The following is a 25,980-nucleotide window of genomic DNA, read 5'->3' as shown; positions in this document are numbered from 1 at the left end:
AATGGGAGATGAAGAGATCGTGGGTGAAAGGAAGTTTGTTGCAGATTGAGTGGGCGTTCCACAGGGCACACGAGAAGGGGAGGGAGGAGGGGGGGAGGAGGGGAATAGGGATGAGATTGGAGATATCGCGGGATCGTTTGCATAGATGAGATGAGGATGAGGACAGGTGTGGGGGACCTGGGTTGGGATTGATGTCACCCGCGGATAGCAGGAGAAAGAGCAAGAGAGTGCGGAGAAGGGTGGGTGAGGAAGGGCAACGAAGGCGACGAAGACGGGATGCGCTTAGGAGGAAAGGAAGGAGGTGTTGAAGGTTGAGAGCTAGGAAGGAGGAGGAAGACAGTAGGGATGGAGAGGTGGTGGGGGACAGGGGTAGGTAGGGGAGGGCGGAAGAGGACAGGGATGGGTAGTGAGATCGTGTGGAAGACAGCGGTGAGAGGGGGAAAAGATTAGGGAGGGACAGGGCAAGGAATAGGATGTGAATGGGGGCCATGGGTAGTGACTGAGGTGTTCAAAGGGAAGGTAGGTGGGCTGGGAGACAGGCAGGTGAAGGTAAGCAGTCGGGCAGGAGAGTGATGAGCTGGTAGGAGGATGGGCTGGGAGGCAGGCGGGTTTCAGGGTGGGTGGTAGACAGTCAGGTGATTGGTGGTAAGTCAATGATTGTCTAGTAGTCAGGTTGAGTGGCAGGCTGGAGTGGTTTGAAGCAGGAGCTGGCGGACTAGGACAAGCTGATGCAGACAGACTGGAACAGGCTGGGACAAGCTGAAGCAGACGGACTGGAACAGGCTGTATCAGGCAGACTGGAGTAAGCTGGCTGGAGGAGAGGGCCTGGAGTAAGGGAGTAGCTGGAGCAGGCAGGCTGTAACACGCTGGATCAAGTAGACTGGAACAGGTTGAGGCAGATGGACTGGAGCAAGCAGGGAGAGCAGGATCGGGCGGACTGGAACAGCTGGATCAGGCATATGGACTGGAGCAAGCAGGGAGAGCAGGATCGGGCGGACTGGAACAGCTGGATCAGGTGAACTGGAACGAGCAAGCAGGAAGCTGGATCAGGCGGACTGGAGCAGACAGGAAGAAGCTGGATCAGGCGAACTGGAGTAGGCAATCAGGAAGCTGGAGCAGGCAGACTGGAGCTGGCAGGAAGAAGCTGTACCAGGCGGACTGGAGCGGGCAGGAAGAAGCTGTACCAGGCGGACTGGAGCAAGCAGGAAGAAGCTGGATCAGGCGGACTGGAGCAGGCAGGAAGAAGCTGAACCTGGCGGACTGGAGCAGGCAGGGGGAAGCTGCATCAGGCGGACTGGAGCAGGCAGGAAGACGCAGGATCAGGCAGACTGGAGCAGGCAGGAAGAAGCTGTATCAGGCGGACTGGAGCAAGCAGGAAGAAGCTGGATCAAGCAGACTGGAGCAGGCAGGAAGAAGCTGGATCAGGCGGACTGGAGCATGCAGGAAGAATCTGCGTCACGCAGGGAGAAGCCGGATCAGGCGGACTGGAAGACGCAGGGTGAAGCCGGATCAGGCGGACTGGAACACGCAGGGTGAAGCCGGATCAGGGGGACTGGAACACGCAGGGAAAAGCCGGATCAGGCGGACTGGAACACGCAGGGTGAGGCCGGATCAGGCGGACTGGAACACGCAGGGTGAAGCCGGATCAGGTGGAGGCAAGTTGCAGAAACCGGCTGGGCTCGAGCATCCCGATGGCTGCGCAGCAGCAGCTCTGGGGGAACCAGCCTCCCAGACAGACGCCATCCTGTGGTTCCCGACCTCCGTGCACTGGCCCTGCTGAAACACGGGGATCGCCTGCAGTTAGGGCCGCTGAGCACAGCCGTCCACAAAAGGGCCGCCGAACTCGGCCGCCGTCCCCCGCGCCCTGGTCAGCCAGCAAGCGTCTCGGTCCGTGCACTGCGTCCAGGCCCTGTGAACCGCAGCACGAGCCCAGGCCGTTCCGGCCGGGGAGCACAGCGGCGGCACACAGGACCTCGGGCTCAGCGTGCACTGCAGACGCCGACGCGGGACTCCGAAGTCCGGGGTCCCTCGGGTGCTTGGGCCCCGGCAGAGAGAGGCAGCAGGAGTCCTGGGACGGCTCCACCAAGTCTGCTACTCTAGCCTCAAGAGAACGGACACGTTCTCTAAGAGCTAGGAGCTCTTTGCATCGGGCACACACATATGACATCTCACCAACTGGGAGATAATCATACATGTGACACTCAATGCAAGAGACTGGAAAGCACCCCTCTCGCTGCTGGACTGCTGACTCCATCTTAGTGTTTTTGAGTTTTTCAATAATTTAAAACTTGCTACAGTATTAAGGATATTAGCCTAATATAAAAGTGTCTTTTAGTTTATATAGTATATTGTATGATTAATTTAGTGTTTCCTTCTTAGATGGTAATGAAATGTATTTAAAACTCTGTAAGAGCACTCCTTGCTGGTTACCATAATTACAATAACTAAATTAGATCCTGCAGTGGCTGTTAGATTCTATCTGTTAATGCTGTGGCACAAGCTTTTAAAACTAAGTGGAGGAGTGGCCTAGTGGTTAGGGTGATGGACTCTGGTCCTGGGGAACTGAGGAACTGAGTTGGATTCCCACTTCAGGCACAGCTCCTTGTGACTCTGGGCAAGATATATATGATTGCACTGCTCCATATGTATGTAAATATATCCTATGTATATTCATTAAGGATCCTGAAAACTGGTTTGGGTTTCTCTGGGTTTTAGAACTGAATAGTCCTATTTTAGAAGCTCAAAGATATCCAAACCTGTCCTAGACACCACACAGTCATGTGTATTACTACAACAATTAAAAACCAAAGCCGGACACAGCCGTGTTTTGCCCAACACTAGGACTGCATCAGGATCACTAGAACTGTTAAAACAATAGCCAATTGTTAGTAAAATTATAACAAATAATACATAATTTCATTATAATCATTATGATATACCTATTAGCTTTTTAAAATACATATGAAAACATAAATATCATAAGATTACATTAAAACCAAAAATGAAAACCTTATTTAAATAATTAAGGGGCTCTTTTACTAAACCACACTAAAATCTGGCTTTAGTGTATCTTAACATGGGACTTTCCTGCATGCTGAGGGTAGATTCAGGGTGGCATAATTGCAGTTTTTTTTTTTTTTTTTAGTATATTTTTTCTAGTCCTGCACTAATGTTTACATTAGTGTGCAGTACCAGTAAAAAGTTAATGTGGGAACCCTTATAAGTGATCCTGTAATAACTTCCCATTAGTACACAAAGCAAAGAAGGATAGAGTCCTCACAGGAAACGGTGTCAGAAGGAAAAGATGCTGGTTAAAATAAAGTTGTGTTGGTTCTTTTGACAGTATCATCCACTGTTTTGTTTCTTCTTAACTCTGCATTAGCCAGTTAGTGCTTTTTAATCCAATCTTCCCCTTCCCCACCCATGGCATGCCCCTCCTAAACAAATTCCAAAAAAATAAATGTGTGATTATCCTGCTGTAGAACGTGGATAAGGGCGGGCCTAGAGCCAGGTCAAACTGGAGCCGCACAACGGGTTACGGTGAACAAAATAACATTTATTTTGATGTGTCAAGTAGTGGTCCTGTTGAATTCACAGGTAGGGGAGAAAACAAAACAAAAACTAGTCCTTTCATGCAAGAGTATCTTTCTGTGGTCTGCTCCTGCAGGGTCATAGCATGCAGCATACACTGGTGGGCTCTGGTCTGGCTCTCCAGAGTTACCAGTATAGTTGATAGCAGTTCACTTAGACCAGTCTGCTTTCAGCTGGGTCAAATATCAAGTTGCAAGGTTCCAAGTCAAACTTACCTATCTGTTGCAGTTGCATTTCATACATAGATGGTGGAGCCATAAGCAGTCAGGCATCGCTGTTTCCTTCTGGGCCTTCTTAACCTGGCTGTGCCCTAGCTTTTATACTTCCTAGTTCGGGGACGGTCTTAGGTAGGGGTGAGAGGGACGGTCGCACAGAGCCTCACACTTCCAGGGGCCCCTCTGTGCTCCCTCCTGCTCCCTGCTATTATCGTCTCCTTTATGCATGGGCCACAATCTTATGGCTTTGCCTCTCCTTCCCTGAGCCACAGGGTGCCCTTCTGGCACATACCTGAAGCCACTCTGGTGGTCTAGTGGATTTTGGGGGGCAGGAATGATCCCCAGTCTTTCCTGCCCACTGCCGATGCTGACCCTCTTGCTGCCACATCACTTTTTAAAAATGGCTACCGAGACTTCCAGCAGAGCCTCGCAAGACTTCTGCTGAAGTCTTGCAAAGCCATTGTTGGAAGTCTCGGCAGCCATTTTAAAGAAAATGTGGCAGCAAGAGGGTCAGCGGCAGTGGGCAGGAAAGATTCGGGATCTTTCCTGCCCCAAAGAATCCCCACCAGGGTGGCTTCAGGCATGTGCCAGGAGGGCACCCTGCAGCTCGGGGGGACAGGGGGACCAGGGATGAGATCTGGAATAGGTGGGAGGGAGGGAGGGAGGGAGCGAGGGAGGGATACTGTTAAAAAAACCAAAACTGGGTAATATCTGTTTCCCCTTCCTCACACAGCCAGATCCCTGTGTGCTCAAGCTGCTGAATTCACATTGTCTATCTTTATTGTTGGTGGAATTTTTATTTAATCTCAGATTTTCAAGCATGTACACAGAGGAAGTATAATATGTAGAGTAGTAATTTGTTATAAATCGTAATCAATGTGTCATTTGGAAGGGCTGGTTAAAGGGACACCCTAGTACTATTATATTCGTGTAGAGATTTTTTTTTCTTCTGGTAAAGGGCCACTAAACAGACATCATGTTATGAGAATCAGGTGTTCAACATTCAGAGTTTCTATTTATCTACTTATTTATGACATTGTATCCCACATTAAACATGAATTAGATTGAAACCTGGGAGCATCTCATTTTTTTCCCCCTGTGCCTACATCAAAACAAAAAAAGATGAAATGTGGAAACTTGCTCCTTTTGCTTTGTGGAATGCGGTGGTATATTATAAAAATGCACTTGCCTTTTTTTTATTACTACTATTTCACAGAGAAGGTATTGATTAATTAGGGAAAGGTTTCCTTTGTGCAGAACTGTCCAGAGTCAGTCTAAATGTGCCAACATTGTCCAGTTCAGCACACTATTAGCAGCTAAGTTCATACAAAATTAATTATGTTCAGTGGAAAATAAATCTGTTGGCTCAGGCTGCTTGGTATGTGAATATTCAATCACTGTTTTATTATTGCTACCAAGTATTGCATATTAAGGGGATTTGTTTTAATTCATTTATCCAGTCCTTACATGCACATGGTTTTGCTTTTTAAACCTAAAGGTTTCCTATGATAGCATTGTGCATATTTGAATTAGGTTTTCTGCATGAGTTTTGCTTGATTTTCTTTATTTGAAATAAAAAATTTTAAAACACATCTTGTCAACAAGGGGTGGGGCTAGGTGGGGAGGGGCTAGGTGGGGCAGAAGACCCCATCAAGTTGGTCTGCACAGGGCCCCGCAATTGCTAAGACCGGCCGTGTCCTAGTTCCAGGTCTTCTGGCTCCAACCCTCCCATGTCACTTCCCCCTTGGGTGTGACTATGGATCTTATGTTGGTTCTGACTCTGTGAGGGAGTGTCCTTAAGGGGAAGTGGCCATGTCCTATAGAATCCCTTACATCTGAGTTGACAGGCAATTTACTGCAAAATGCTTTAACATTTTTTTGTGATAAGCCTTTTCCCCCACGTTATGTGCACATTAATGATTAATACTGTTTATTGAAAGGGCCCCTAAATAAGCAAAAGAAGGCACCATCTAACAATTATATGCAATATAATTGTGTAGTCAAGACTCCATAGTGACATTATCATAACAGTGCGAATACTCAAACCAGTGTGTAAATGGCATACATTCTACATACCCAAAATGGTGTGGTAGGGAGGATTCACTACTAAGGTATTTAAGTAACTAATATGCATATCAAAATGATTTTAATCGATGTAACTTATTTATCTATTATTTCTTATGATTTTACTAAAACATAGTCATATGTTTGGTGATGCCATAACAGGTCTTTGTAAGCCACATTGAGCCTGCAAATAGGTGGGAAAATGTGGGATACAAGTGCAATAAATAATAATAATAATAACAGTTCTATTGTCACTGATGTGGCCTAATGGTCGGCAAAACATGGCCATGTCAGGCATTGGGTTTTAATAGTTCTGAGTGTTGTAATACTAATGAACACATAACAGACTTTCCTTCTGATCTGCTACTTCATCTTTGTCATTGCTTTTGTGGATCGGCTCCTTGCTGTTTCCCAGACACCCCAAAGACAGTGGAGCTTTCACGTGATCCACAATGAATATGAATGGGATATATTTCCATGCACTAGAGACCCAGTACACGTAAGTTTGTATCCTGCATAGTCATGTTGGATATCCAGAAAACCAAACAGGCTGTGCAATCACAGGACAGGTTTGGGAAGCTCTGCATTACAGAGATTATTATTATTATCATCATTTGTTTGCATTCTGCATTTTGTAATAATTTATTTACAAACATATTGCCTATATATTAGTTAGATCAAAGCTAGAATATGCTGCTGTTACAGTTTAAATTAACATCACACTTTAATTACAGGGTGAAAGAGGGGACCTCAGTACTGATGTGGATGAAGCACTTGTGGCAACAGATGTCAAGGTATTTTTAAATAGCGGACTAAGGGGCCCTTTTATTAAAGTGTATTAGGCAATTAATATACAAATTAACATGCCCTATTACTGCGGTAGCATGAGGGTGCGTGCAAATTTGCATGCTAACTGTATCCTGTATTAGGAACTGGGAGCTGGGCAGGTTTAAGAGCAGAGAATGGGAATTGACTACCCACTGCAGTTAGCATACAGTACTTACCGCAAGGTGTCAAGAGGAGGCAGTAAGTGCATCTGTGCTAATTACAAACAGTCTTCATGTGTGGTAAAGAACTTTTCAGTGTGATAACTGCAAAGGACATGCTGGGCACGCCCCAACGATTACCACACAGCCTTTGCACTTACTGCATGTTAATTTTTGCTATTAAAGCACAGTAAGGGATAGAGTCAAGAAAGTGTACCAAAAGGTGCCAAAGATTTTGGCGCTTACCCTCAGATTCTATATAGCGTGCCTAGAGATCTGTGCTGAAATCCAGGTGGATTCTATAACAAGGTGCATAACATAAAGGAATCCTGTTCAGAAGGAATGGATCCTCAGAAGCTTAGCGGAGATTGGGTGGCAGCACCGGTGGTTGGGAGGTGGGGCTAATACTGGACAGACTTCTACGGTCTGTGCCCTGAAAATGGTAGATACAAATCAAGGTCAGGTATACATATAAAGTAGCGCATATGAGTTTATCTTGTTGGGCAGACTGGATGGACCGTACAGGCCTTTTTCTGCCGTCACCTACTATGTTACATGTTACTATGTTAATTGCCTTAACAAGCTAATTAGCAATGGAGTGGACTGGAGGAATGGTCTAGTGTTTAGAGCACCAATCTTGGTACCCAGAGGTGGCCTGTTTAAACCCCACTGCTACTCCTTGTGATCTTGAGCAAGTCACTTAACCCTCCATTGCCTTAGGTACAAACTTAGTTTGTGAATCGTCCAGTGACAGGGAAATACCCAGTGTACCTGAATTTAATTCACCTTGAGTTACTACTGAAAAGGTGTGAGCAAAATCCAAATAAATAAAATAAATCATAACAGCACTTAACAAGCAATAATTAGAATTTATGTGTACAACTCACTAAGCATATTCTGTAATGTACTGCACCTAACTTCTAACGTGCGCAGAGAAAAATGGGCATTTCATGGGTGTGTTCTGAAATTTACATGGGTAGTTATAGAATATGGCCTTCTGAGCCAAAACCTAGGCACTGAGTTTTACGCCATGTTTTCATTGGTGTAAATGGACGTGTGTAGTTTTAGGGGCTGGGATATCAACTAAGCGTATTCTATATACCATGCCTAAATCTAGGCGCTGCTTGTAGAATACCCTTAGGCGGAAATGTTTTCTGTGTGGATTTTTTAGGCACCATATATAGAATCCCCCCCTTAGCCCAATTCTAAAAACAGAAATTGGGTACAAATTGCCATTATAGAATACAGTGTAAGTCAGCATGGGCACACCTAACTTTAGGTGCAATCACTTGCACCATGTCAAAAGCAGGTGTAAATGGTTACACCTAAAGTTGTCAGTTGCACACATAAGTGATAGCATTCTATATCTTACTGCGTAGAACTGTAAGACATGCCCATGACCTTCCCGTGTGCATACCACTTTTGTAGTTGCACACTTCAGCATTTAGGCGCCGTTTATAGAATCACTGCCAATTACCACCAAATAATACCACAAGGGCCATTAATGATAACTTTAACAATTAAATTAGGTGTGCAACTGGCACCAGGGGTGGACTGACAGTGATCTCGGCCCATGGGCAGAGAGGATGATCTGGGCCCCCCCCCCCCCCCCCCACTGCCACACCACTACTACCGTGCTGCCACCCTCCCAGCCTGCCCTGCTGCTTCCCCTCCACCACTGTGCTGCCGCCCTCCACCACTGCCATGCTGCCACCCCCCATAGCTGCACTCCCCCACCACCATACTGCCACTGCCCCGCCCCGCCACTGTGCTTCCGCCCCCTACCTTTAAGGGCCCTGGTGGTCTAGTGGCTTATTTATGGGCAGGAAAGAACCCCACTCTTTGCTGCCCACAACCGCTATTCTGCCCGTCACCACTGTGTTTTCAAAATAGTGGTCAAGATTTCCCATGGTAGTCTTGCGGGTCTCGGCAGTCATTTTTAAAACACAGTGGCGCCAGGCAGAATAGTGGCAGCGTGCAGGAAATAGTGTTCTTTCCTACCCCCTGCAGAGACCACTAGACCACCAGGGCCCTTCAAGGTAGGACGAGGGGTTGTAGTGTGTGGCAGCATCAGTGTTGGGCAACCGGGCAGAGTCTCTGGGTCCCCTAGAGCCTCTAGGCCCTCAGGCACTGCCCAGTTGCCCGAATGGTCAGTCCGCCCCTGACTGGCACTATTCTATATCTTTTGTGCCCAAATGTGTGCGGTAGTTGGAAATTTGGGGGCAACTTTATAGAAACCAGGGGCAAGTGCATAAACTTAGCACATTTTAGTAAGATACCTCCTAAGACAATTACATGCTAAGCTGAAAATGATTTCCTATAGACACATACAAAGAAGGAAATCTATGAGTTAAAACTGAATACTCTCCAGGTGTCACTGTCCTGTGAAAAAGTGACAGAATTCAAAAATGCATCGGATAGACACAGAGGACCCAATATTCAGACTGCAGTCGGCACTGAGCACAGATATTCAATGCCAAGTCATTTCCGGTGATTAGCATTGAATATCTGGGTGTTTTGGGCCAGTTTAAATTTAACCAGCCAAGCCAATATTCAGTGCTGGCCGGTTACATTTAAAATAGCCAAAGATATACTTGCTATTCTGGAGGCGTAATTTGGCCTCCAAACTTAGCCGGCAATGTGCTTAATGTCAGCGGTCAAACGGTTACATTGTGCGATATAACCAGTTATCTGCTAAGCGCTAACCAGCAATATTCAGTAGGGGATAGGTGGCTATCTCCAGCTGAATATTGCCTGATAGCTGGTTAAGTGCCATTTAACCGGCCAGGAGCCGCTCCTGGCTGATTAAATGGTTTTAAATATTGGTCGGATAGGATTCCTAAATAGAGAAAGGATACTATCAAAACAAAACTTAAATGAGCTCATGACTGCTGACGTGTTATGATTCCTTTTTGGATCTCTCTGTACATCTTGTTTACAGGGATTGACTATTTTTTGTAGTTATTGACATTGTCTCTCCACTGGGATTATTTAGTTGGTAGTGATGTGTTATAATGGGCAGGAGTGGTGTTAGATGGCAACTCCAGCAGTGGGAAAGACCAATGCTTGACAGACTTCTATGGTCTGAGTCTCATATATGGCAAACAAAGATCAGGACGGGCTGGCATGGGCTTTGACAGAAACTCCAGTAGTTGGTAAGCAAGTCAATTTCGGGCAGGCTTCTATGGTCTGTATCCCAAAATAGCAAAGTCTGATAATCAGGATCAAGTATGTGCATTTTATACCACATTCATATCATATGCTATGAATGCATCTCATAGCTTATGATTGATGTATCTCAATGGGGGAGGGGAATAAAATGTTGTTAGTAATAATGTTGGATTGTTGGTTTAATCGTTAATTGACAATGAGACTGTTGGGCAGTTTGGATAGATCTTGAAGGCCTTTATTTGCCGTCATTTAGCATGTTATTATGTTAGATGTTACAACATTAACTTTTCTTTCATCACAGACTCTTCATCCTGCTGGAGTGTGGATGTTAGGGACATATGAAGAAAAGTTTGTTGACATCTTAGGTGCAAGGAGTGGTCGTCATCTGTTAAGAGGTAGAGATAAGTCCCACATAAATTTAAAAGTTAAACTCATCGAGATGTGAAATTGTAGCAAACTACAGACCCCTTTTATAAAGGTGCGGCAAAAGGGGGCCTGAGTTGGCATCGGCGCTTGTTTTTGACAAGTGCCAAGGCCCCCTTTTACTGCAACGAGTAAAAGGCAGGCCTTTCTTTTTTCAGGACATGGTTGTGTGTGTGTGGCCATTTTGGGGGGATCCCTTACCATTGAGATGGTAGTAAGGGCTCACGCGCTAAACCAGCGGTAACCGGATAGCATGCAGCACTGCCTGATTACCACTGGGTGCACGCCAGCGCTACAAAAATAAATATATTTTTGTAGCGCCGGATATGATGCTCACTAGGGGTGGGAACTACCGCCGGGCTGCTGCAGTAGCTCGGCAGTACTTCCTTTGTAAAAGGGGCCCTACATTATGCTTTGAAAGCATAATTAGGATTAACATTCAGTTTGTACCACTAATCAATGTACATTCCTTTTAATTGCAAGCAAAAATATTTAGATTAGCAGTGATGAGAGAGGCAATATCCTACTCACCCCAATATCAAAAGAAACCAAGAAAAAAACAAACAAAATCACTGACTACCATCCAGTAGCATCTATCCCGTTGGTCAAACTGATGGAAAGCATGGCAACCAAACAACTTACAGATTACATAAACAAATTCTCAATATTACATGAATCACAGTCAGGCTTTCGCCCCCTCCACAGCATGGAAACAGTATTACTCACTCTTCTAACCAAATTCAAGCAGGAAATAGCAACAGGCAAAAACATCCTTCTCCTCCAATTCGACATGTCTAGTGCATTCGACATGGTAAACCATAATATATTAATAAGATTACTAGATAAGTTCAGGATTGGTGGAACCATACTTAACTGGATCAAGGGCTTCCTAACCACAAGAATATATCAAGTAAAATCAAATTCAAACATATCATCACTGTGGAAAGCAGACTGTGGAGTACCGCAAGGATCACCGCTATTACAGATCCTATTCAACTTAATGATGATCCCACTTGTCAAGTCCTTATCCAACCATGGCCTTAACCCTTTCATATATGCAGACGATGTCACAATATACATTCCTTACAAAACCAAACTGACAGAAATCACCAACGAAATCAAGCTCAGCCTGAACATCATGGATTCATGGGCAAATGCATTTCAACTAAAACTCAAAAAAGAAAAAGCTCATTGTCTCATTCTCTCATCCCAACACAGCGCGGACATCCCCACAAGTATCAGCACCCTGGATCACACCCTTCCTATCTCAGACAGCTTGAAAATCCTCGGCGTTACAATAGACCGTAACTTAACACTAGAGAGCCAAGTGGCATCCTGTTACACTCCTCCAGAGGTGCAGCCTGTTTGCGCAGGGTATGGGCATTCGAGGATGCAGTGGCCATCTTGGATGTGGACATCTCCAGGATAGAGCGGCCATCTTGGAGATGGGCGTCTCAGGTTGTGGTAGCCATCTTGGAGTTGGGCAGCTTCAGGAAGGAAGCCCATATTTGGGAATTGAGCATCTCCTCTGATGGGGGCAGCCATCTTGGAACAGCTGCACTTGTTTGAGCCTAATTCCTACACTATTTAAAGTCCTGCCAACAGTCCTTCCATGCTTCGGCTTCTATTGCTGTAGAGGTCGCAGTCCTCGTCTGTGTTCTACTGCCGGTTAGATTATGATCCTGTGTTCCTGTGTTTTGACCCTTGGATTGTTTCCTGACTATTCTGCTGTGTTGCTGCCTGCCCAGACTTTGGACTGATTCCTGACTACTCTGCTGTGTTGCTGCCTTACTGGTCCCTGGACTGTGTCAGCTTGCCCGCCTGTCTGGTTGGTGGCCGTACACCCTGCCGGTTCTGGAAGTTCTGGTGGCCGCCTGCACCTGGGGGTTGTCTGACTGCCTGACCGAGCGCAGTGCTGCTCCATCTTCGCCGTGCTCAGCCGGGGCACAAGGGCTCACTTCCCCAGACGTAACACATCCACAACAAAGAAAATGTTGCACTCAATGTGGAAACTCAAACGCGTGAAGCAATTCTTCCCGAGGGAAACATTTTTACAACCTGATACAATCAATGGTACTAAGCCACTTAGATTACTGCAATGGAATTTATGCGGGATGTAAAGAACAAACCTTAAAGAAACTTCAGACCGCTCAAAACACGGCAGCTAGGCTTATATTTGGTAAAACGTGATTTGAAAGCACAAAATCCCTCCACGAAAAACTACACTGGCTCCCAATCAAAGAACACATTGCCTTCAAAATCTGCACCCTGGTTCACAAAATCATCTACGGAGAAGCCCCAAGTTATATTACAGACTTGATCGACTTACCAATTAGAAATACATCCGAATCAACTCGATCTTATCTAAATCTGCACTACCCAAGCTGCAAAGGACATAAATATAAAACAACTTACGCATCTAGTTTTTCCTACATAAGCACACAACTGTGGAACGTGCTACCAAAGGCCTTGAAAACATACAACCACCTAAACTTCTGGAAATCACTAAAAACCAACCTGTTTAAAAAGGCATACCCTACTGATCCAACCTAAATGCCTAATCTCTGCAACACAACCAAACTAAAGCAAGTAATGGACATAACACAGCTCTTCCGTTCTCCGATGCCCTAATGTGGCTGTGCCATATGAACTTGATCTTACCACAACATCACCCTGTATTTGTTCACACCGGAGCCTGCAAAGGCCTCTCCGGTACTATGCAAGCCACATTGAGCCTACAAATAGGTGGGGAAATGTGGGATACAAATGTAACAAATAAAAGAAAGAAAGAAAGAAAGAATTCTTGTAAGAGACTGATGCTAAGTTTTATCCTTTTGCCTATTCCCTGTATGGTTAGATGCAATGAACAGTCATTCAGCTACTAGACTGAGGAAGGATGAGAGGAAACTTGCAGACTCTTCTGCAGTGCCAGTCTTAGGCAGGGGCGACCGGTGTGACCGCACAGGGCCTTGCACTCACAGGGGCCCCGTGGAACGCAGCTGGTTGTGTCCCTGTTGCGTGCAATCCGATCAAACCCTGCCTTCTCCCGGTCCTGCTCCCAGGCCTCTCCCACTGCCAGCCAGCACCACCACATAATTTCTGCCAACTGCCGTCTTGTCTGACTCTTCTTGACTCTGCACATTCAGCGCATATGAAGTTCTGTGGCGCCGGCGCCACGCACGCCAGCCAGGTTTTAGCCTCCTCTCCACCTGACACCCCGTGACGGTCACAATGTGACCCCCCCCCCCCACTCCCGCCATGGCACCGCCTCAAATATCTGCTGACTGCTGCATTGCCTGGCTGCACTGCCGCTGCGCATATATGCAAATTCTTCTCTCACTCTGCCGATGGCATGGCAAGCAGTGCACTGCAGGCACACTTGTCGGTCAGTCCTCCTGAATGACACATGGCCCGCCCACCTGGTCTGCTGTCTCCTCTGCCGCTGGAACTTCTGTCTGCCACGCAGCCCGCACACCCCCAATGTAACTTCCAGCTTGAGCTTGGCACATAAGTTGGTTATGTTATATATTTCAGTCTAGTCAGCCACCGAGTATGTTGGATAAATTTTTGCCACAAACAGTTTATCAAACTACTGTGCTGGGTAAACATTTAATTTTAAATTGACTGCTATATCAAATTTTCTGTCTTCAGTTAAAATTTAGCACTAACCCTTATGTCCTAAGGCTTCAGCAAATAAGGGGTCAATATTCAGCAGCAATAGGTAAGAGTGGCTGGACCTAATGAATGGCACTTGATTTTCAGCATATTATCTGAATAATGCCACTGAAAATCTCTACTGACTGCCTTGGAACTATCCAGATAGTGTCAGGATGATCAGGGGCAAAGCTAGATGAGTATTGTCAATATTCAGCATTGGTACCCAGATAATTATCTTTATAAGTAAAACAAGGGATGGAGCTAGGGTGTGTGGGGGGATAGGGCAGGGTGGAGCTAGGTGGGGGCAGGGCTAGAATGGGACCCCACCAAATTGGTCTGCACAGGGCCCCGCACTTGCTAAGACCGGCCCTGCTCTTTTGGAATTCACTGGAATATATATATAATTAGAATTCTGCTTCAGTGAGAAGTTAAGCTAAGTTTGCTGGTGGTATTTTTCCTGAAACAACACAGCTTGCAGTATTAATGAATTTACATACCAATGGCTGTTTACATGCATATGTATGTTTGCCTCCTATTAGTATGTAGCCCACAGTGACCTAAACTGCTGAGATAAGGTAAATAACTTGTGTTAGAATCCTTTAACACATATTAAAGGGCAATTAATGCACATTATAGCCATAACACTGAGATAACTACCCCCTCAATATCTTATTATACTTGATAGCCCAAAGGCTTTTCAGAAGTAACAATTTAACACAGACTTTTTTTTTTTTTTGCAAAACTCTGCCCCACAAAGCAGTTACAGTAATTAAAACGAACTAGTTATAAGCAAAAGTTTTCATACTTTACCAGTTTGTTTCTAATTTTCAACTTGTATATCGGCCTCAATGAAAGGTCTCGCGTGTGGACAATACATACAAGCAGCAGGCTCTAATGCTAACCAAATCTACAGATCCAGATACTTGTTCTCAGCTCTTTGAATGTGTGCAATCAGATTGCAACATAAAATTGTAGCCGGCAATCTAAATTGCGTCCTGTTCTACAGACCACCAGGCACGGAGCGAAGCATATATAACCCTAATGGATTTCATATCGGCCACTTGTACATCTAACTCAAACATACTAGTCATTGGGGACATAAACCTTCATTTAGAAGACCCAAACTCAACTGGTGTCCAAGATTGTAAGGAATTCTTCCAACTATGGGATTTTGAATGGCCACATCCGAATGCCACCCACAGAAAAGGCCACACACTTGGCCTGCTAACCCATAAATTCGCATCAGACCAAATCATTAAAGTCATTGACCACAAATGGATGGAAATGCCATGGTCAGATCACTTCAAATTAAATCTGACCCTACATTGGCTGAAGAATGGGCATCTCAAAGCTGATGAAAAAAAATCTTACCAAACCAGTGGCGTAGCCAGACCTGACATTTTGGGTGGGCCCAGGGCTAATATGGGTGGGCACTGTGTATATTGGTATGAGTAGTGTTTCTTGGGACACTACAAAATAATGCCTTAGAATGAACTTGATGATGAATTTCTAAGTAATCTGCCCAACAGCTGCCCTGCATCAATATAAACCATATACATACTTAATGGAAAAATAAATATTTTTAAATATAGCTACATTAAGTCTACTATAATGGCAAACATCTCAACACACATGACAGGATTCTGCAATATAATTACAGCAACCGCCACCTGAAACTGAACATGTCCAAGACCGAGCTCATTGTCTTTCCACCTAAACCCACTTCTCCTCTTCCTCCACTTTCTATCTCAGTTGATAACACCCTCATCCTCCCCGTCTCATCTGCCCGCAACCTTGGAGTCATCTTTGACTCCTCCCTCTCCTTCTCTGCGCATATCCAGCAGACAGCCAAGACCTGTCGCTTCTTCCTCTTTAACATCAGCAAAATTCGCCCTTTCCTCTCTGAACACACCACCCGAACTCTCGTCCACACTCTCATTACTTCTCGCCTTGACTACTGCAACTTACTCCTCACCGGCCTCCCACTTAGCCACCTATCCCCTCTTCAATCTGTTCAGAACTCTGCTGCACGTCTTATATTCCGCCAGAACCGATATACTCATATCACCCCTCTCCTCAGGTCACTTCACTGGCTTCCAATCAGATACCGCATTCAGTTCAAGCTTCTCCTTCTTACTTACAAATGCACTCAGTCTGCTGCCCCTCACTACCTCTACCCTCATCTCCCCTTACGTTCCCACCTGACACCTCCGTTCACAGGACAAATCCCTCCTCTCATTACCCTTCTCTACCACCGCCAACTCCAGGCTCCGCTCATTCTGCCTCGCCTCACCCTACGCTTGGAACAACCTCCCTGAGTCCTTACGCCAAGCCCCCTCCTTGCCCATCTTCAAGTCTTTGCTTAAAGTCCACCTCTTCAATGCTGCATTCGGCACCTAACTCCAGACTGCCCAATTTGACTGCCCCTATCGGTCTGTCTGCTCACGCGTCTTTTAGATTGTAAGCTCTTTGAGCTGGGATTGTCCTTCTATGTTAAATTGTACAGCGCTGCGTAACCCTAGTAGCGCTTTAGAAATGTTAAGTAGTAGTAGTAATATATACTTCAAACTTTGCAAACTTTAACACCAATTCCAATAACAATACCTTTACAAAGGCAGCAGTGAATATACACAACAGCACTAAGCATTCCATTGGAAAGGTCAGACAAGTCACTCATACATCCCCACACAAACCACATACCAGCATACTCAGTCAAATGAAGAACACAAACCAACCCTCATCAATTACAGAATAAAGGACCAAAATTTAGAAATTGTCCTGTAACCTGACATCAGCCCTTCCCTAAACCCCCTCCTATCCATCCCTATAGCCCGTCATGAGCTTTTCCCTTCCCTACCCCCCCCCCCAACCATAGCCCAGCATCAGCTTTTCCCTCCCCCCCCCCCCCCCCCCCCATCCATCCCCATAGACTGCCATCAGCCCTTCCTGAACAGATTTGAAGAAGCATGCTCTAGGCATGGTTTGGGCAAAAGTTAAAACTACATGTGTTTCCTAGGCCTGGGTGGGGGCAACAGCGACACTGATGGCAGACTCAGCCGGCACAGAACATTTCCCGTTCAGCTCAACTTTGGCGCTGTGATGCACACGCACTGGGGGCGGGGAACAAAGAGCAAGGCAAAGCACTACTACTACTACTATTTAGCATTTATATAGCGCTACAAAGCATACGCAGCACTGCACAAACATAACTGCAGCCAACTGGGGGGGGGGGAACAGGCCATCTCCCACCCCACCACCCAGGATCTCCCAGCCAGCCACCCCACCACCACCACCCAGGAACTGCAGCCACCTTCACAAGGGTAGCAGGAAAGAGCAGAGAGCCGAGGAGAGGGAAGGAGTTTTGGCCACCAAGTCACTGGCATTCGGCTGCCTTCACACTCTCACTCGCCGAGCACCCCCCCCCCCCCAACGCCTCACACGCATTCGGGGCAACCGGTTTCGCCACCTCTCTCCCTCTGTCTTTCACCTCCTTGTAGGCGACCCGGCATCTCTCTCCCCACCCCGTCGTCAAACTCATACCTGAGGTCGCCCACTAACAATTCCACAGCTTTCCTTCTCCAGTGCCCCATCCCCTATGACACAGCTTCTCTCTCTCTGAGGCATCCCGCCTTGCCGGAAACAGGAAGTTGAGCACAGAACCGGATGGGGAGCGAGGAAGGCACTGAACTATGATGTGCAGGCTGCAGCTGTAGCGCAACCGCTAGAATGACGGACCTGCCTACAACTTCCGTATCAAGACTCGGGAGGACGAGGACTGGAGAGCTGCTGGCTGTCTGGATGGGCCTGGGCCCACCCAGGCCCACCCGTAGCTACACCCCTGTACCAAACTAGAGGTAAAGTGGACTCAATTGCATTTTCGCAATCAATCTACGACAACAATTGGTCTATTCCATCTGATTCCATCAACTATCTTGCAGCTTGGGAATCGAGATGTATCACCATTCTAAATGAATTAGCTCCTTTAAAAAAAAAAAAACATTCACAAACCAAACAGGACCCCATGGTTCAACGAAAATGTGAAACAAAATCTAGAGCCAGACAACTCGAACGAGCCTGGAGAAAAACCTAAATGCTTGGAAAGAATCACATAGAAAATACAAATATGAAATAAAAAAATCCAAATGGTACTACTATAATGAACAACTAGGTTCTGACTACAAAGACATGAAAAAGTTATACAAGCTACTGGATAAATTACTAGACACAAAACCAGTGTCCTCAACAAAATCAGGAATCCCAACAGCAGATGATCTTGCTAACTACTTCAAATGCAAAATTGTCGATCTACGCAAAAATATGTCACAGGACTACACCAACCTTGATACCTTCCTTAATGAGCTAGACCCATGCTCAGAAGAATACCCAGCTGACCGAACTTGGACAAATTTCGCCCAGATCACACAAGAAACAATAGCACTAGCAACCAATAAGATCTCTACAGCCTACTGTCAATTGGACACCTGTCCTAATTAGCTAATGAACCCCCCCCCCCCCCCGCTCGATTCATCACTGAACTTACCTCCCACCTCAACTTCTTGTTCCAGCATGGCATTTTCCCCAAAGACAAAGGTAATATACTATTCACACCATTACCAAAAGATACCAAAAAGAAAACTAAAGATATCACCAACTACCGACCTGTGACATCCATCCCACTTACAACCAAACTGATGGAAAGCATTGTAGCTAAACAACTTACTGAATACATTGACAATTTCTCAATCCTTCATGAATCACAGTCAGACTTCAGATCTCTCCACAGTACAGAAACCGTTCTGGTAACTCTCCTAACCAAGATCAAAAAGGAAATCGCATTTGGTAAAAACATACTCCTCTTGCAATTTGACTTGTCAAGCGCATTCGATATGGTTGACCACTATATACTATTAAGAATACTCAACAAGATAGGCATAGGAGGGAATATACTCAAATGGATCAAGGGTTTCCTAACCACGAGATCTTATCAAGTAAAAAAGCAAACTCAAACATATCACCATCATGGAGTACCGATTGCGGAGTACCTCAGGGTTCACCTCTCTCACCCATATTATTTAATCTGATGATGATCCCCCTTGCTCATGCCCTATACAAGCATAATCTTAAACCTTTTCTGTATGCGGATGATGTCACCATTTACATACCGTTCAACTCTAATCCAACAGAAATCACTGTTGCAATAAAGACTAGTTTAAGCTTAATGGATGCATGGGCATCGGCATTCAAACTCAAACTCAACAAGGAAAAAACTCACTGCCTTATTCTCTCTTCTCACCACAAAACAAACCTCCCTTCATCCATAAAATCCCCAGAACATACTCTCCCAATATTGGACAAACTGAAGACCTTGGAATTACTATTGACACTAACCTAACCCTGGAGAGCCAAGTCTCTGCCACCACGAAGAAAATGTTCCATGCAATGTGGAAACTCAAACGGATCAAACAATTCTTCTCAAGGAAAACTTTCCATGACATAATTCAAACAATGGTACTATCACATGTTGACTACCGTAACGCCGTATATGCAGATGCAAAGAACAGATCTTAAGGAAACTCCAGACCGCGCAGAACACGGCAGCTAGACTCATTTTCGGAAAATCAAGATTCAAAAGTGCTAAACCCCTACGTGAAATACTGCACTGGCTACCAATCAAGGAATGAATAGCCTTCAAAATTTGCACTCTGGTCCACAAAATAATCCATGCTTTGGCCCCATCCTACATGACCAAACTTATCGACTTACCAACTAGAAACATCATCGAATCATCAAGAACATTTCTAAACCAGCATTACTCAAACTGTAAAGGACTAAAATACAAATCAACAAATGCATCCAGCTTTTCCTACATTTGCACCCAGCTCTGGAATGCGTTACCTAGAAACATTAGAACTGTGAACACCCATCTAAAATTTCGAAAAGATCTCAAGACTCACCTCTTTCAGAAAGCCTACCCAGCAGACCTGAACTAATTCATGAACAATGCATCACATCTATCGAACTAAGAAAGGAACAATACCCCTTCCACATAATCATATTACTTCAAACTGTACGAATTTTACCACTCCAGTTATAATTAAGTGTATTTCTACCCTTATCCTACTCTGTATTGCTCACTAGAAGCTGTAGTCCCATCCCCGGAGACTTATCAGCCTCACTGGGATTACCTCTCTCTATATGCTACAATATATTCGTCCCAGAGTTGTATTCTCTTTTCCAGAACCTTATTAGCTTCCTTTCACCTACTGTTACTCTATTTTACACTCTGTATATATTCCCAGAGTTGGTACTCTCCTCGCCGGAACCTGTAAGCCACATTGAGCCTATTGCTATGCGGGAAAATGTGGAATACAAATGTAATCAATAAAAGCTACTTTTGGTATTCCTGTGTAATATTAGAGCCCACTGGTTGGACAGTTTAACCTACATTGTTCTGTTATCTATTTAACTAGTGTGTGAAGAATATGAGAAACAATATGGGCAAAGTATTGAAGAAGGCATTAAGAAGGAAACTAGTTATCCATTTCAAGAACTGGCACTTGCTTTAGGTAAGGCTTGCAAAATTTGAATCTCTCTTGATCTAAAGCTGCACTTGCCCTTTGCACTGGTACTGTATAATACTTTTATTGTGCATTTGAGCATCTATATTCTCAGGAACCGATATTCAGACCACATGAGTTAACTCCTGCGGTCGGCGCTAAACCTGGATATTCAATTCCAGGCCATTTCCAGTGACTGCCATTGAATATACAGTTTAATTGTTTTAGAAACTTACGGTTTTTGAAGATGATTAACTCAATATTTTTGGTTATTATAATTCCTGAATGGAATTCTCTCCTGTCGATAACTCATTTGGAACAGAATTATCTAACATTTCATGCCAAAAATGTATCTTTTTGGTCGGGTTTAAATAATAATTCTTACTTTTGCTGTGCCGTTTAAATTATTTGTATAATTCAGATATAATTTAGATATTGCTCCTTTTGTACAATGCGCTGAACCCAAGTTGTAGGAAAACTGCAGTCAAGAAGTGTTGACATTTTTGACTGGTTTAAAGATATTCAGACTTGGCCAGTTATGTTTAATACAAATGCTTCCACTCGATACAAAACTACAATAGTGATAGGGGAAAAGCCTCAAAGAGCTCCCAGATCAAATATCAATCTGTCGGAGCTAGAACAGACCAACTGGTCTTCTCTTCATCATAGGCACCTTATTTGCGGCCCCCAAAAAATCTTTATAGTCCGCAATTGTCCAATAAATTTTAATGTTTTTTTTAATTCAAGAATTTTTATGAAAAAAACGTATGTATTCCTAGAACATACTTAATGTATAACACCATACACTTAGCTTATTGCTTGGTATTCAATATTGCTGCTGCTTCATGCTGCGATGTTCCCTTCTTATTTTTTTGGGGCCGCAAATAAGGGGTTTTTGCCTATGATGAAGAGAAGACCAGTTGGTCTGTTCTAGCTCCGACAGATTGATATTTGATCTGGGAGCTCTTTGAGGCTTTTCCCCTATCACTATTGTAGTTTTGTATCGAGTGGAAGCATTTGTATTTAGAATCTGTTCCTATTTCCACACCACCAAGTATATCTGTCCAGTTATGTTTAAACTAGTCAAAGATATCCTACATTTTCCCATAGCCAAATACGGCTGCTAAACCAGCTTTAAAAATAAGCAGATAGCTGGTTATATCAGGAGATATAACTGGCTACCAGCTAGCTGCTAACCGAAGATATTCAGCGGGGGATAGCTGGTTATCCCCCGCTGAATATCAGCGGATAGCTGTTTTCCATATATAGCAAGTTTGAATGGGTGAGGTCTGTATGCTTCATATTCATTTTGGGTTTGATCCATAATTTTGTTGGTCTCTGGATGGCAAGCATGTGCAGGCACCAGGCAGGCATTTTTTGGCTTCTTGTTCTTTGTTCAAGATGTCATCTTGGAAGCTTACACCTTGCACCATTCTAGATATTGATAACATCAAGAAGAAAGACTCCATATCAAATAAGGGATATAAGGGTCATGGATATTGTAATAAAGCAGATGACATACTGCTACATTCTGAGTGTGCGTTGATCCAAAAAGGCATATAAATGGAGTTTATGTGATTTTCCAAAATACTCAGGACTTCACAGGTATGGGGGTGTTTAAGTTAAAAAAAGACTAAAAGAAAAGCAAAAAGACTTTGATAAATCAGTCTGAAATAGGAAAACCCCTCTAGTAAATCTGAGTCTTTGAATCTAGTAGGGTACTGCAATACTTACCCCTGTCAGAACCCCATGCAATTACCACAGAGAATAATTTTATAACCACACACAGGAGTAAAAGGTTTTTCATACGTTTTTCTGTGCCGGCTTTGCTGGAAGGCAGACACCTAAAAAAACCTGCTGTTGTAGTGCTTAATTTTTAAAAGAAAGACTATGATATAATGAGGAAAACTAGAAAAAAAACTACAAGAAGCAACATCAAGGGCCAAACATTTGCATGAAGAATGAATATTATTTAGTGCAAATCTGTTTTTATTGAATTGTATCAAGTAAAAAACAATAACAGGCCATATATTTGAAAACATGTGAATAATTCAAACATTATTTTCCTGAACAGAGCATTCATAGATCAAAGCTAGTCATAGCAGAGAGTTTGGGTTCTTATAGCCCTCTACACTAAATCAGGAATCAGCTATTAACCCATCTCTTCCCTCTTATCCCCCTCTCCAACTTAAATATTAAACTCATCCCCAGCCTTCCCCTATCCTTCTCTTCCAGATCCCAACCCCTCCCCTAACCAAAAAGTAACTCCCTCCCCCCTAACCAGAAAGTCCTCGTGTTGTCCCCTCTTGAAAACCTTTAAGAGCTCTACTATGAGCTGCTGGGGAATTAGTAAACAAGTATGGTGCCCAAATATTCATAAAACCTTTTTGTTATTTTGGGTAATATCGTGCGCCCTGTGAGTCCCACATCATTAGCGCATGGAGTTTATTGTGCCAGTACCAAAACGTGAGAGGTGAGGGCTGTAGCCAATGATTTATGATACATTTCTGAGCTATTATGTATGCTTTCCCCAAAAACAAATGTTCTCCGTTCCCTTGGGCTCCAGAACAAGGCAGATGTGTCAGCAAAACTCCCTCCAGAGATAGAAATAAAGAATGACCCAAAAGACGCTGCAAGTAAAGCTGGAGAGTCACCTAGAAGGCCCGGATCTTTCGACAGGACCACATACCATGCGCAAAGGTGTTATCTATAGTGTGACACTTCAAACAATAGGAATATCTAAACAACCTTCAAGAAACACTCGATGTTGCAAAAAATAGGCTCTATGTAGTACCCTGTAAAGGCATTCTCTAGGTTCCGCCTGGTGAACCACCCATGGAATAGAATGAAACATCTGCACTATAATAGCACAGCGTAGGGGGTATCCAAGATTCCTTGACCATGCAATCTGCGGCCCCTCAAAGGAAGGAGCCTGAAGTTGTGCTATCAGGATAGCTCTGTATATCGTTTTTACAGATCCTTACTCAGATTTTGTTGATATTCTGTGCCTCTATCTGGATACTTTTGGATAGCATTTTTGCAGATACTTATCCAAATTGGTGATATTCAGTGTTTCTATCTCGATAGTTTTAGATACAGTTTTTACAGACAATGACTCAGATTGTGTTGATATTCAGTGTCTCTAACCGTAAAGCTTTGGATAGTGTTTTTTTGTAGATTCATATCCAGATAGTGGTGATCAATGCCTCAATCCAGATAGCTTTGGATAGCGTTTTTACAGATAATTATCCAGATAGTGGTGATATTCAGTGCTTCTATCCAGAAAGCTTTGGATAGCGCTTTTGCAGATACTTTCTCAGATTGTGGTGATATTCAGTGCTTCTATCCAGAAAGCTTTGGATAGCGCTTTTGCAGATACTTTCTCAGATTGTGGTGATATTCAGGGCCTGTATTCAGATAGCTTTGGTTATTATTTTTGCAGATACTTACCCAGATTGTGGTGATACTCAGAGCCTGTATCTGGATAGCTTTGGATAGAGTTTTTGCAGATAATTATCCAGATAGTGGTGTTATTCTTGCCTCTATCCGGATAGCTTTGGATAGCATGTTTACAGATACTTTCTCAGATTGTGGTGATATTCAGTTCCTCTGTCCGGATAGTTTTGGATACCGTTTTTGCAGATACTTACTCAGATTGTGGTGCATTCACAGTGGTGTGCTGGAGCCGGCTCGCACCAGCTCGCAAGAGCCGGTTGTTAATCTTTCTACCAACTTGCGAGCCGGTTGTTAAATATCGCAAGCCGGCTCTGGCTCTCCTCCCTCCCTCCTCCCTCCCTGCGGATCCGGTCCCGCTCACCGATTCCTTGTTCTTCTAATTCTTCAGGGCAGGCAGTCTTGTCTGCCCTCTGCCAGCTGACTCTCCGCCGCTGCCAATTTGCACTTTAAAAATGGCCGCCGAGACTTCCAGAGGCGGCCTCGTGAGACTTCGGCGGCCATTTTGAAACGCGAATCGGCAGCGGGGGAGAGTCAGCTGGCAGCGGGCAGGCAAGACTGCCTGCCCCGAAGAATTAGAAGAATGAGGCGTTGGTGAGGGACTGGATCTGGAGGGAGGGAGGAGGGAGGGAGGGAGGAGAATTCGCTGACAACTTGGGAGGGGGTGGCAGGGGAGAGAAGGGAGTTACTGGGCATGGGTGGAGGGAGGGGAGAGAACTAAGGGTCGCTTTGGGTATGGGTGCATGCAGGGCAGGGGAGAGGAGAGGAGGGTCACTGCTGAACATGGGTGGATGGAGGGCAGGGGAGAGGAGGGTCACTGGGTATGGGTGCATGCAGGGCAGGGGAGAGGAGGGTCACTGCTGGACATGGGTGGATGGAGGGCAGGGGAGAGGAGGGTCACTGCTGAACATGGGTGGATGGAGGGCAGGGGAGAGGAGGGGAGAGAGAAGAAATGCTGGGCATGGATGGAGGGGAAGGAGATGAGATGAGGGAAAAGGAAGAGAGGAGAAAAACTGCACATGGATGAAGAAAACAGGCAGAAGCTGAGGACTAGAAATGAAGAAGAAAGGAGGAAAGGGAAGAAATAAATGGAAAGGAAGCCCTGGAAATGGAGTTAAGAGGACAGATAGCAGCAGAATCGGATACTGGGCCAGCATGATCAGAAAAACAGTCACCAAAGGTAGAAAAAAATCATTTTATTTTCATTATAGTGTTTGGAATATGTTCACTTTGAGAATCAGGTGCTCAACATTAAATGATTATATTTATTTACTTATTTATGGCATTTTATCGCACATTAAACATGAATTAGATTGGAACCTGGGATCATTTAATTGTTTTTTTTACTGGAGTAATGCATTGCCACCACCCCCCCTCCCCAGGCTCTCTCCCCGGCTATAGCCAGCTCTGCAATTTGGGGGGGGCGCAGAAGGGGACGGGGGCGCAGAGGGGGACGGGGGGCGCAGAGGGGGACCGGGGAGAGAGCCTGTTGTTAAACATTTACCAGCACACCACTGTGCATTCAGGACCTGTATCCGGATAGTTATGGATTGCATTTTTGCTTATACTTATCCAGATTGTGGTGATATTCATGGCCTCTATCCATATAGCTTTTTATGGTGTTCTTACAGATACTTACTCAGATTTTGGTGATATTCATTACTCTTATCCAGACAGCATTTTTACAGGTACTTACTCAGATTTTGGTGATACTCATTGCCTCTATCCAGATAGCGTTTTTGCAGATACCTACTCAGATTGTGGTGCTATTCAGGGCCTGTATCCGGATAGCTTTGGATATTAATTTTGCAGATACTTATCCAGATAGTGGTGATATTTAGGGCCTCTATCCGGATAGTTTTG

At 44.7% G+C, this 25,980-nt stretch overlaps 1 protein-coding gene across 1 annotated transcript in view; it reads left to right on the top strand.

The window, feature by feature from the left end:
* ANXA8 (annexin A8) overlaps window positions 1-25,980 on the top strand; it is a 101,824-nt gene that overhangs the window by 56,590 nt on the left and 19,254 nt on the right. Inside the window, exons 7-9 of the mRNA XM_030203155.1 lie at window positions 6,605-6,664; window positions 10,329-10,422; window positions 20,578-20,673. Coding sequence (XP_030059015.1) covers window positions 6,605-6,664; window positions 10,329-10,422; window positions 20,578-20,673 — 250 coding nt within the window. The remainder of the gene's footprint in view (window positions 1-6,604; window positions 6,665-10,328; window positions 10,423-20,577; window positions 20,674-25,980) is intronic.

This window comes from Microcaecilia unicolor, chromosome 5, assembly GCF_901765095.1.
Source record: "Microcaecilia unicolor chromosome 5, aMicUni1.1, whole genome shotgun sequence".
NCBI lineage: Eukaryota > Metazoa > Chordata > Amphibia > Gymnophiona > Siphonopidae > Microcaecilia > Microcaecilia unicolor.
The sequence above is the reverse complement of the archived record's forward strand: the minus strand, read 5'-3'. Positions and strand labels throughout refer to the sequence as shown.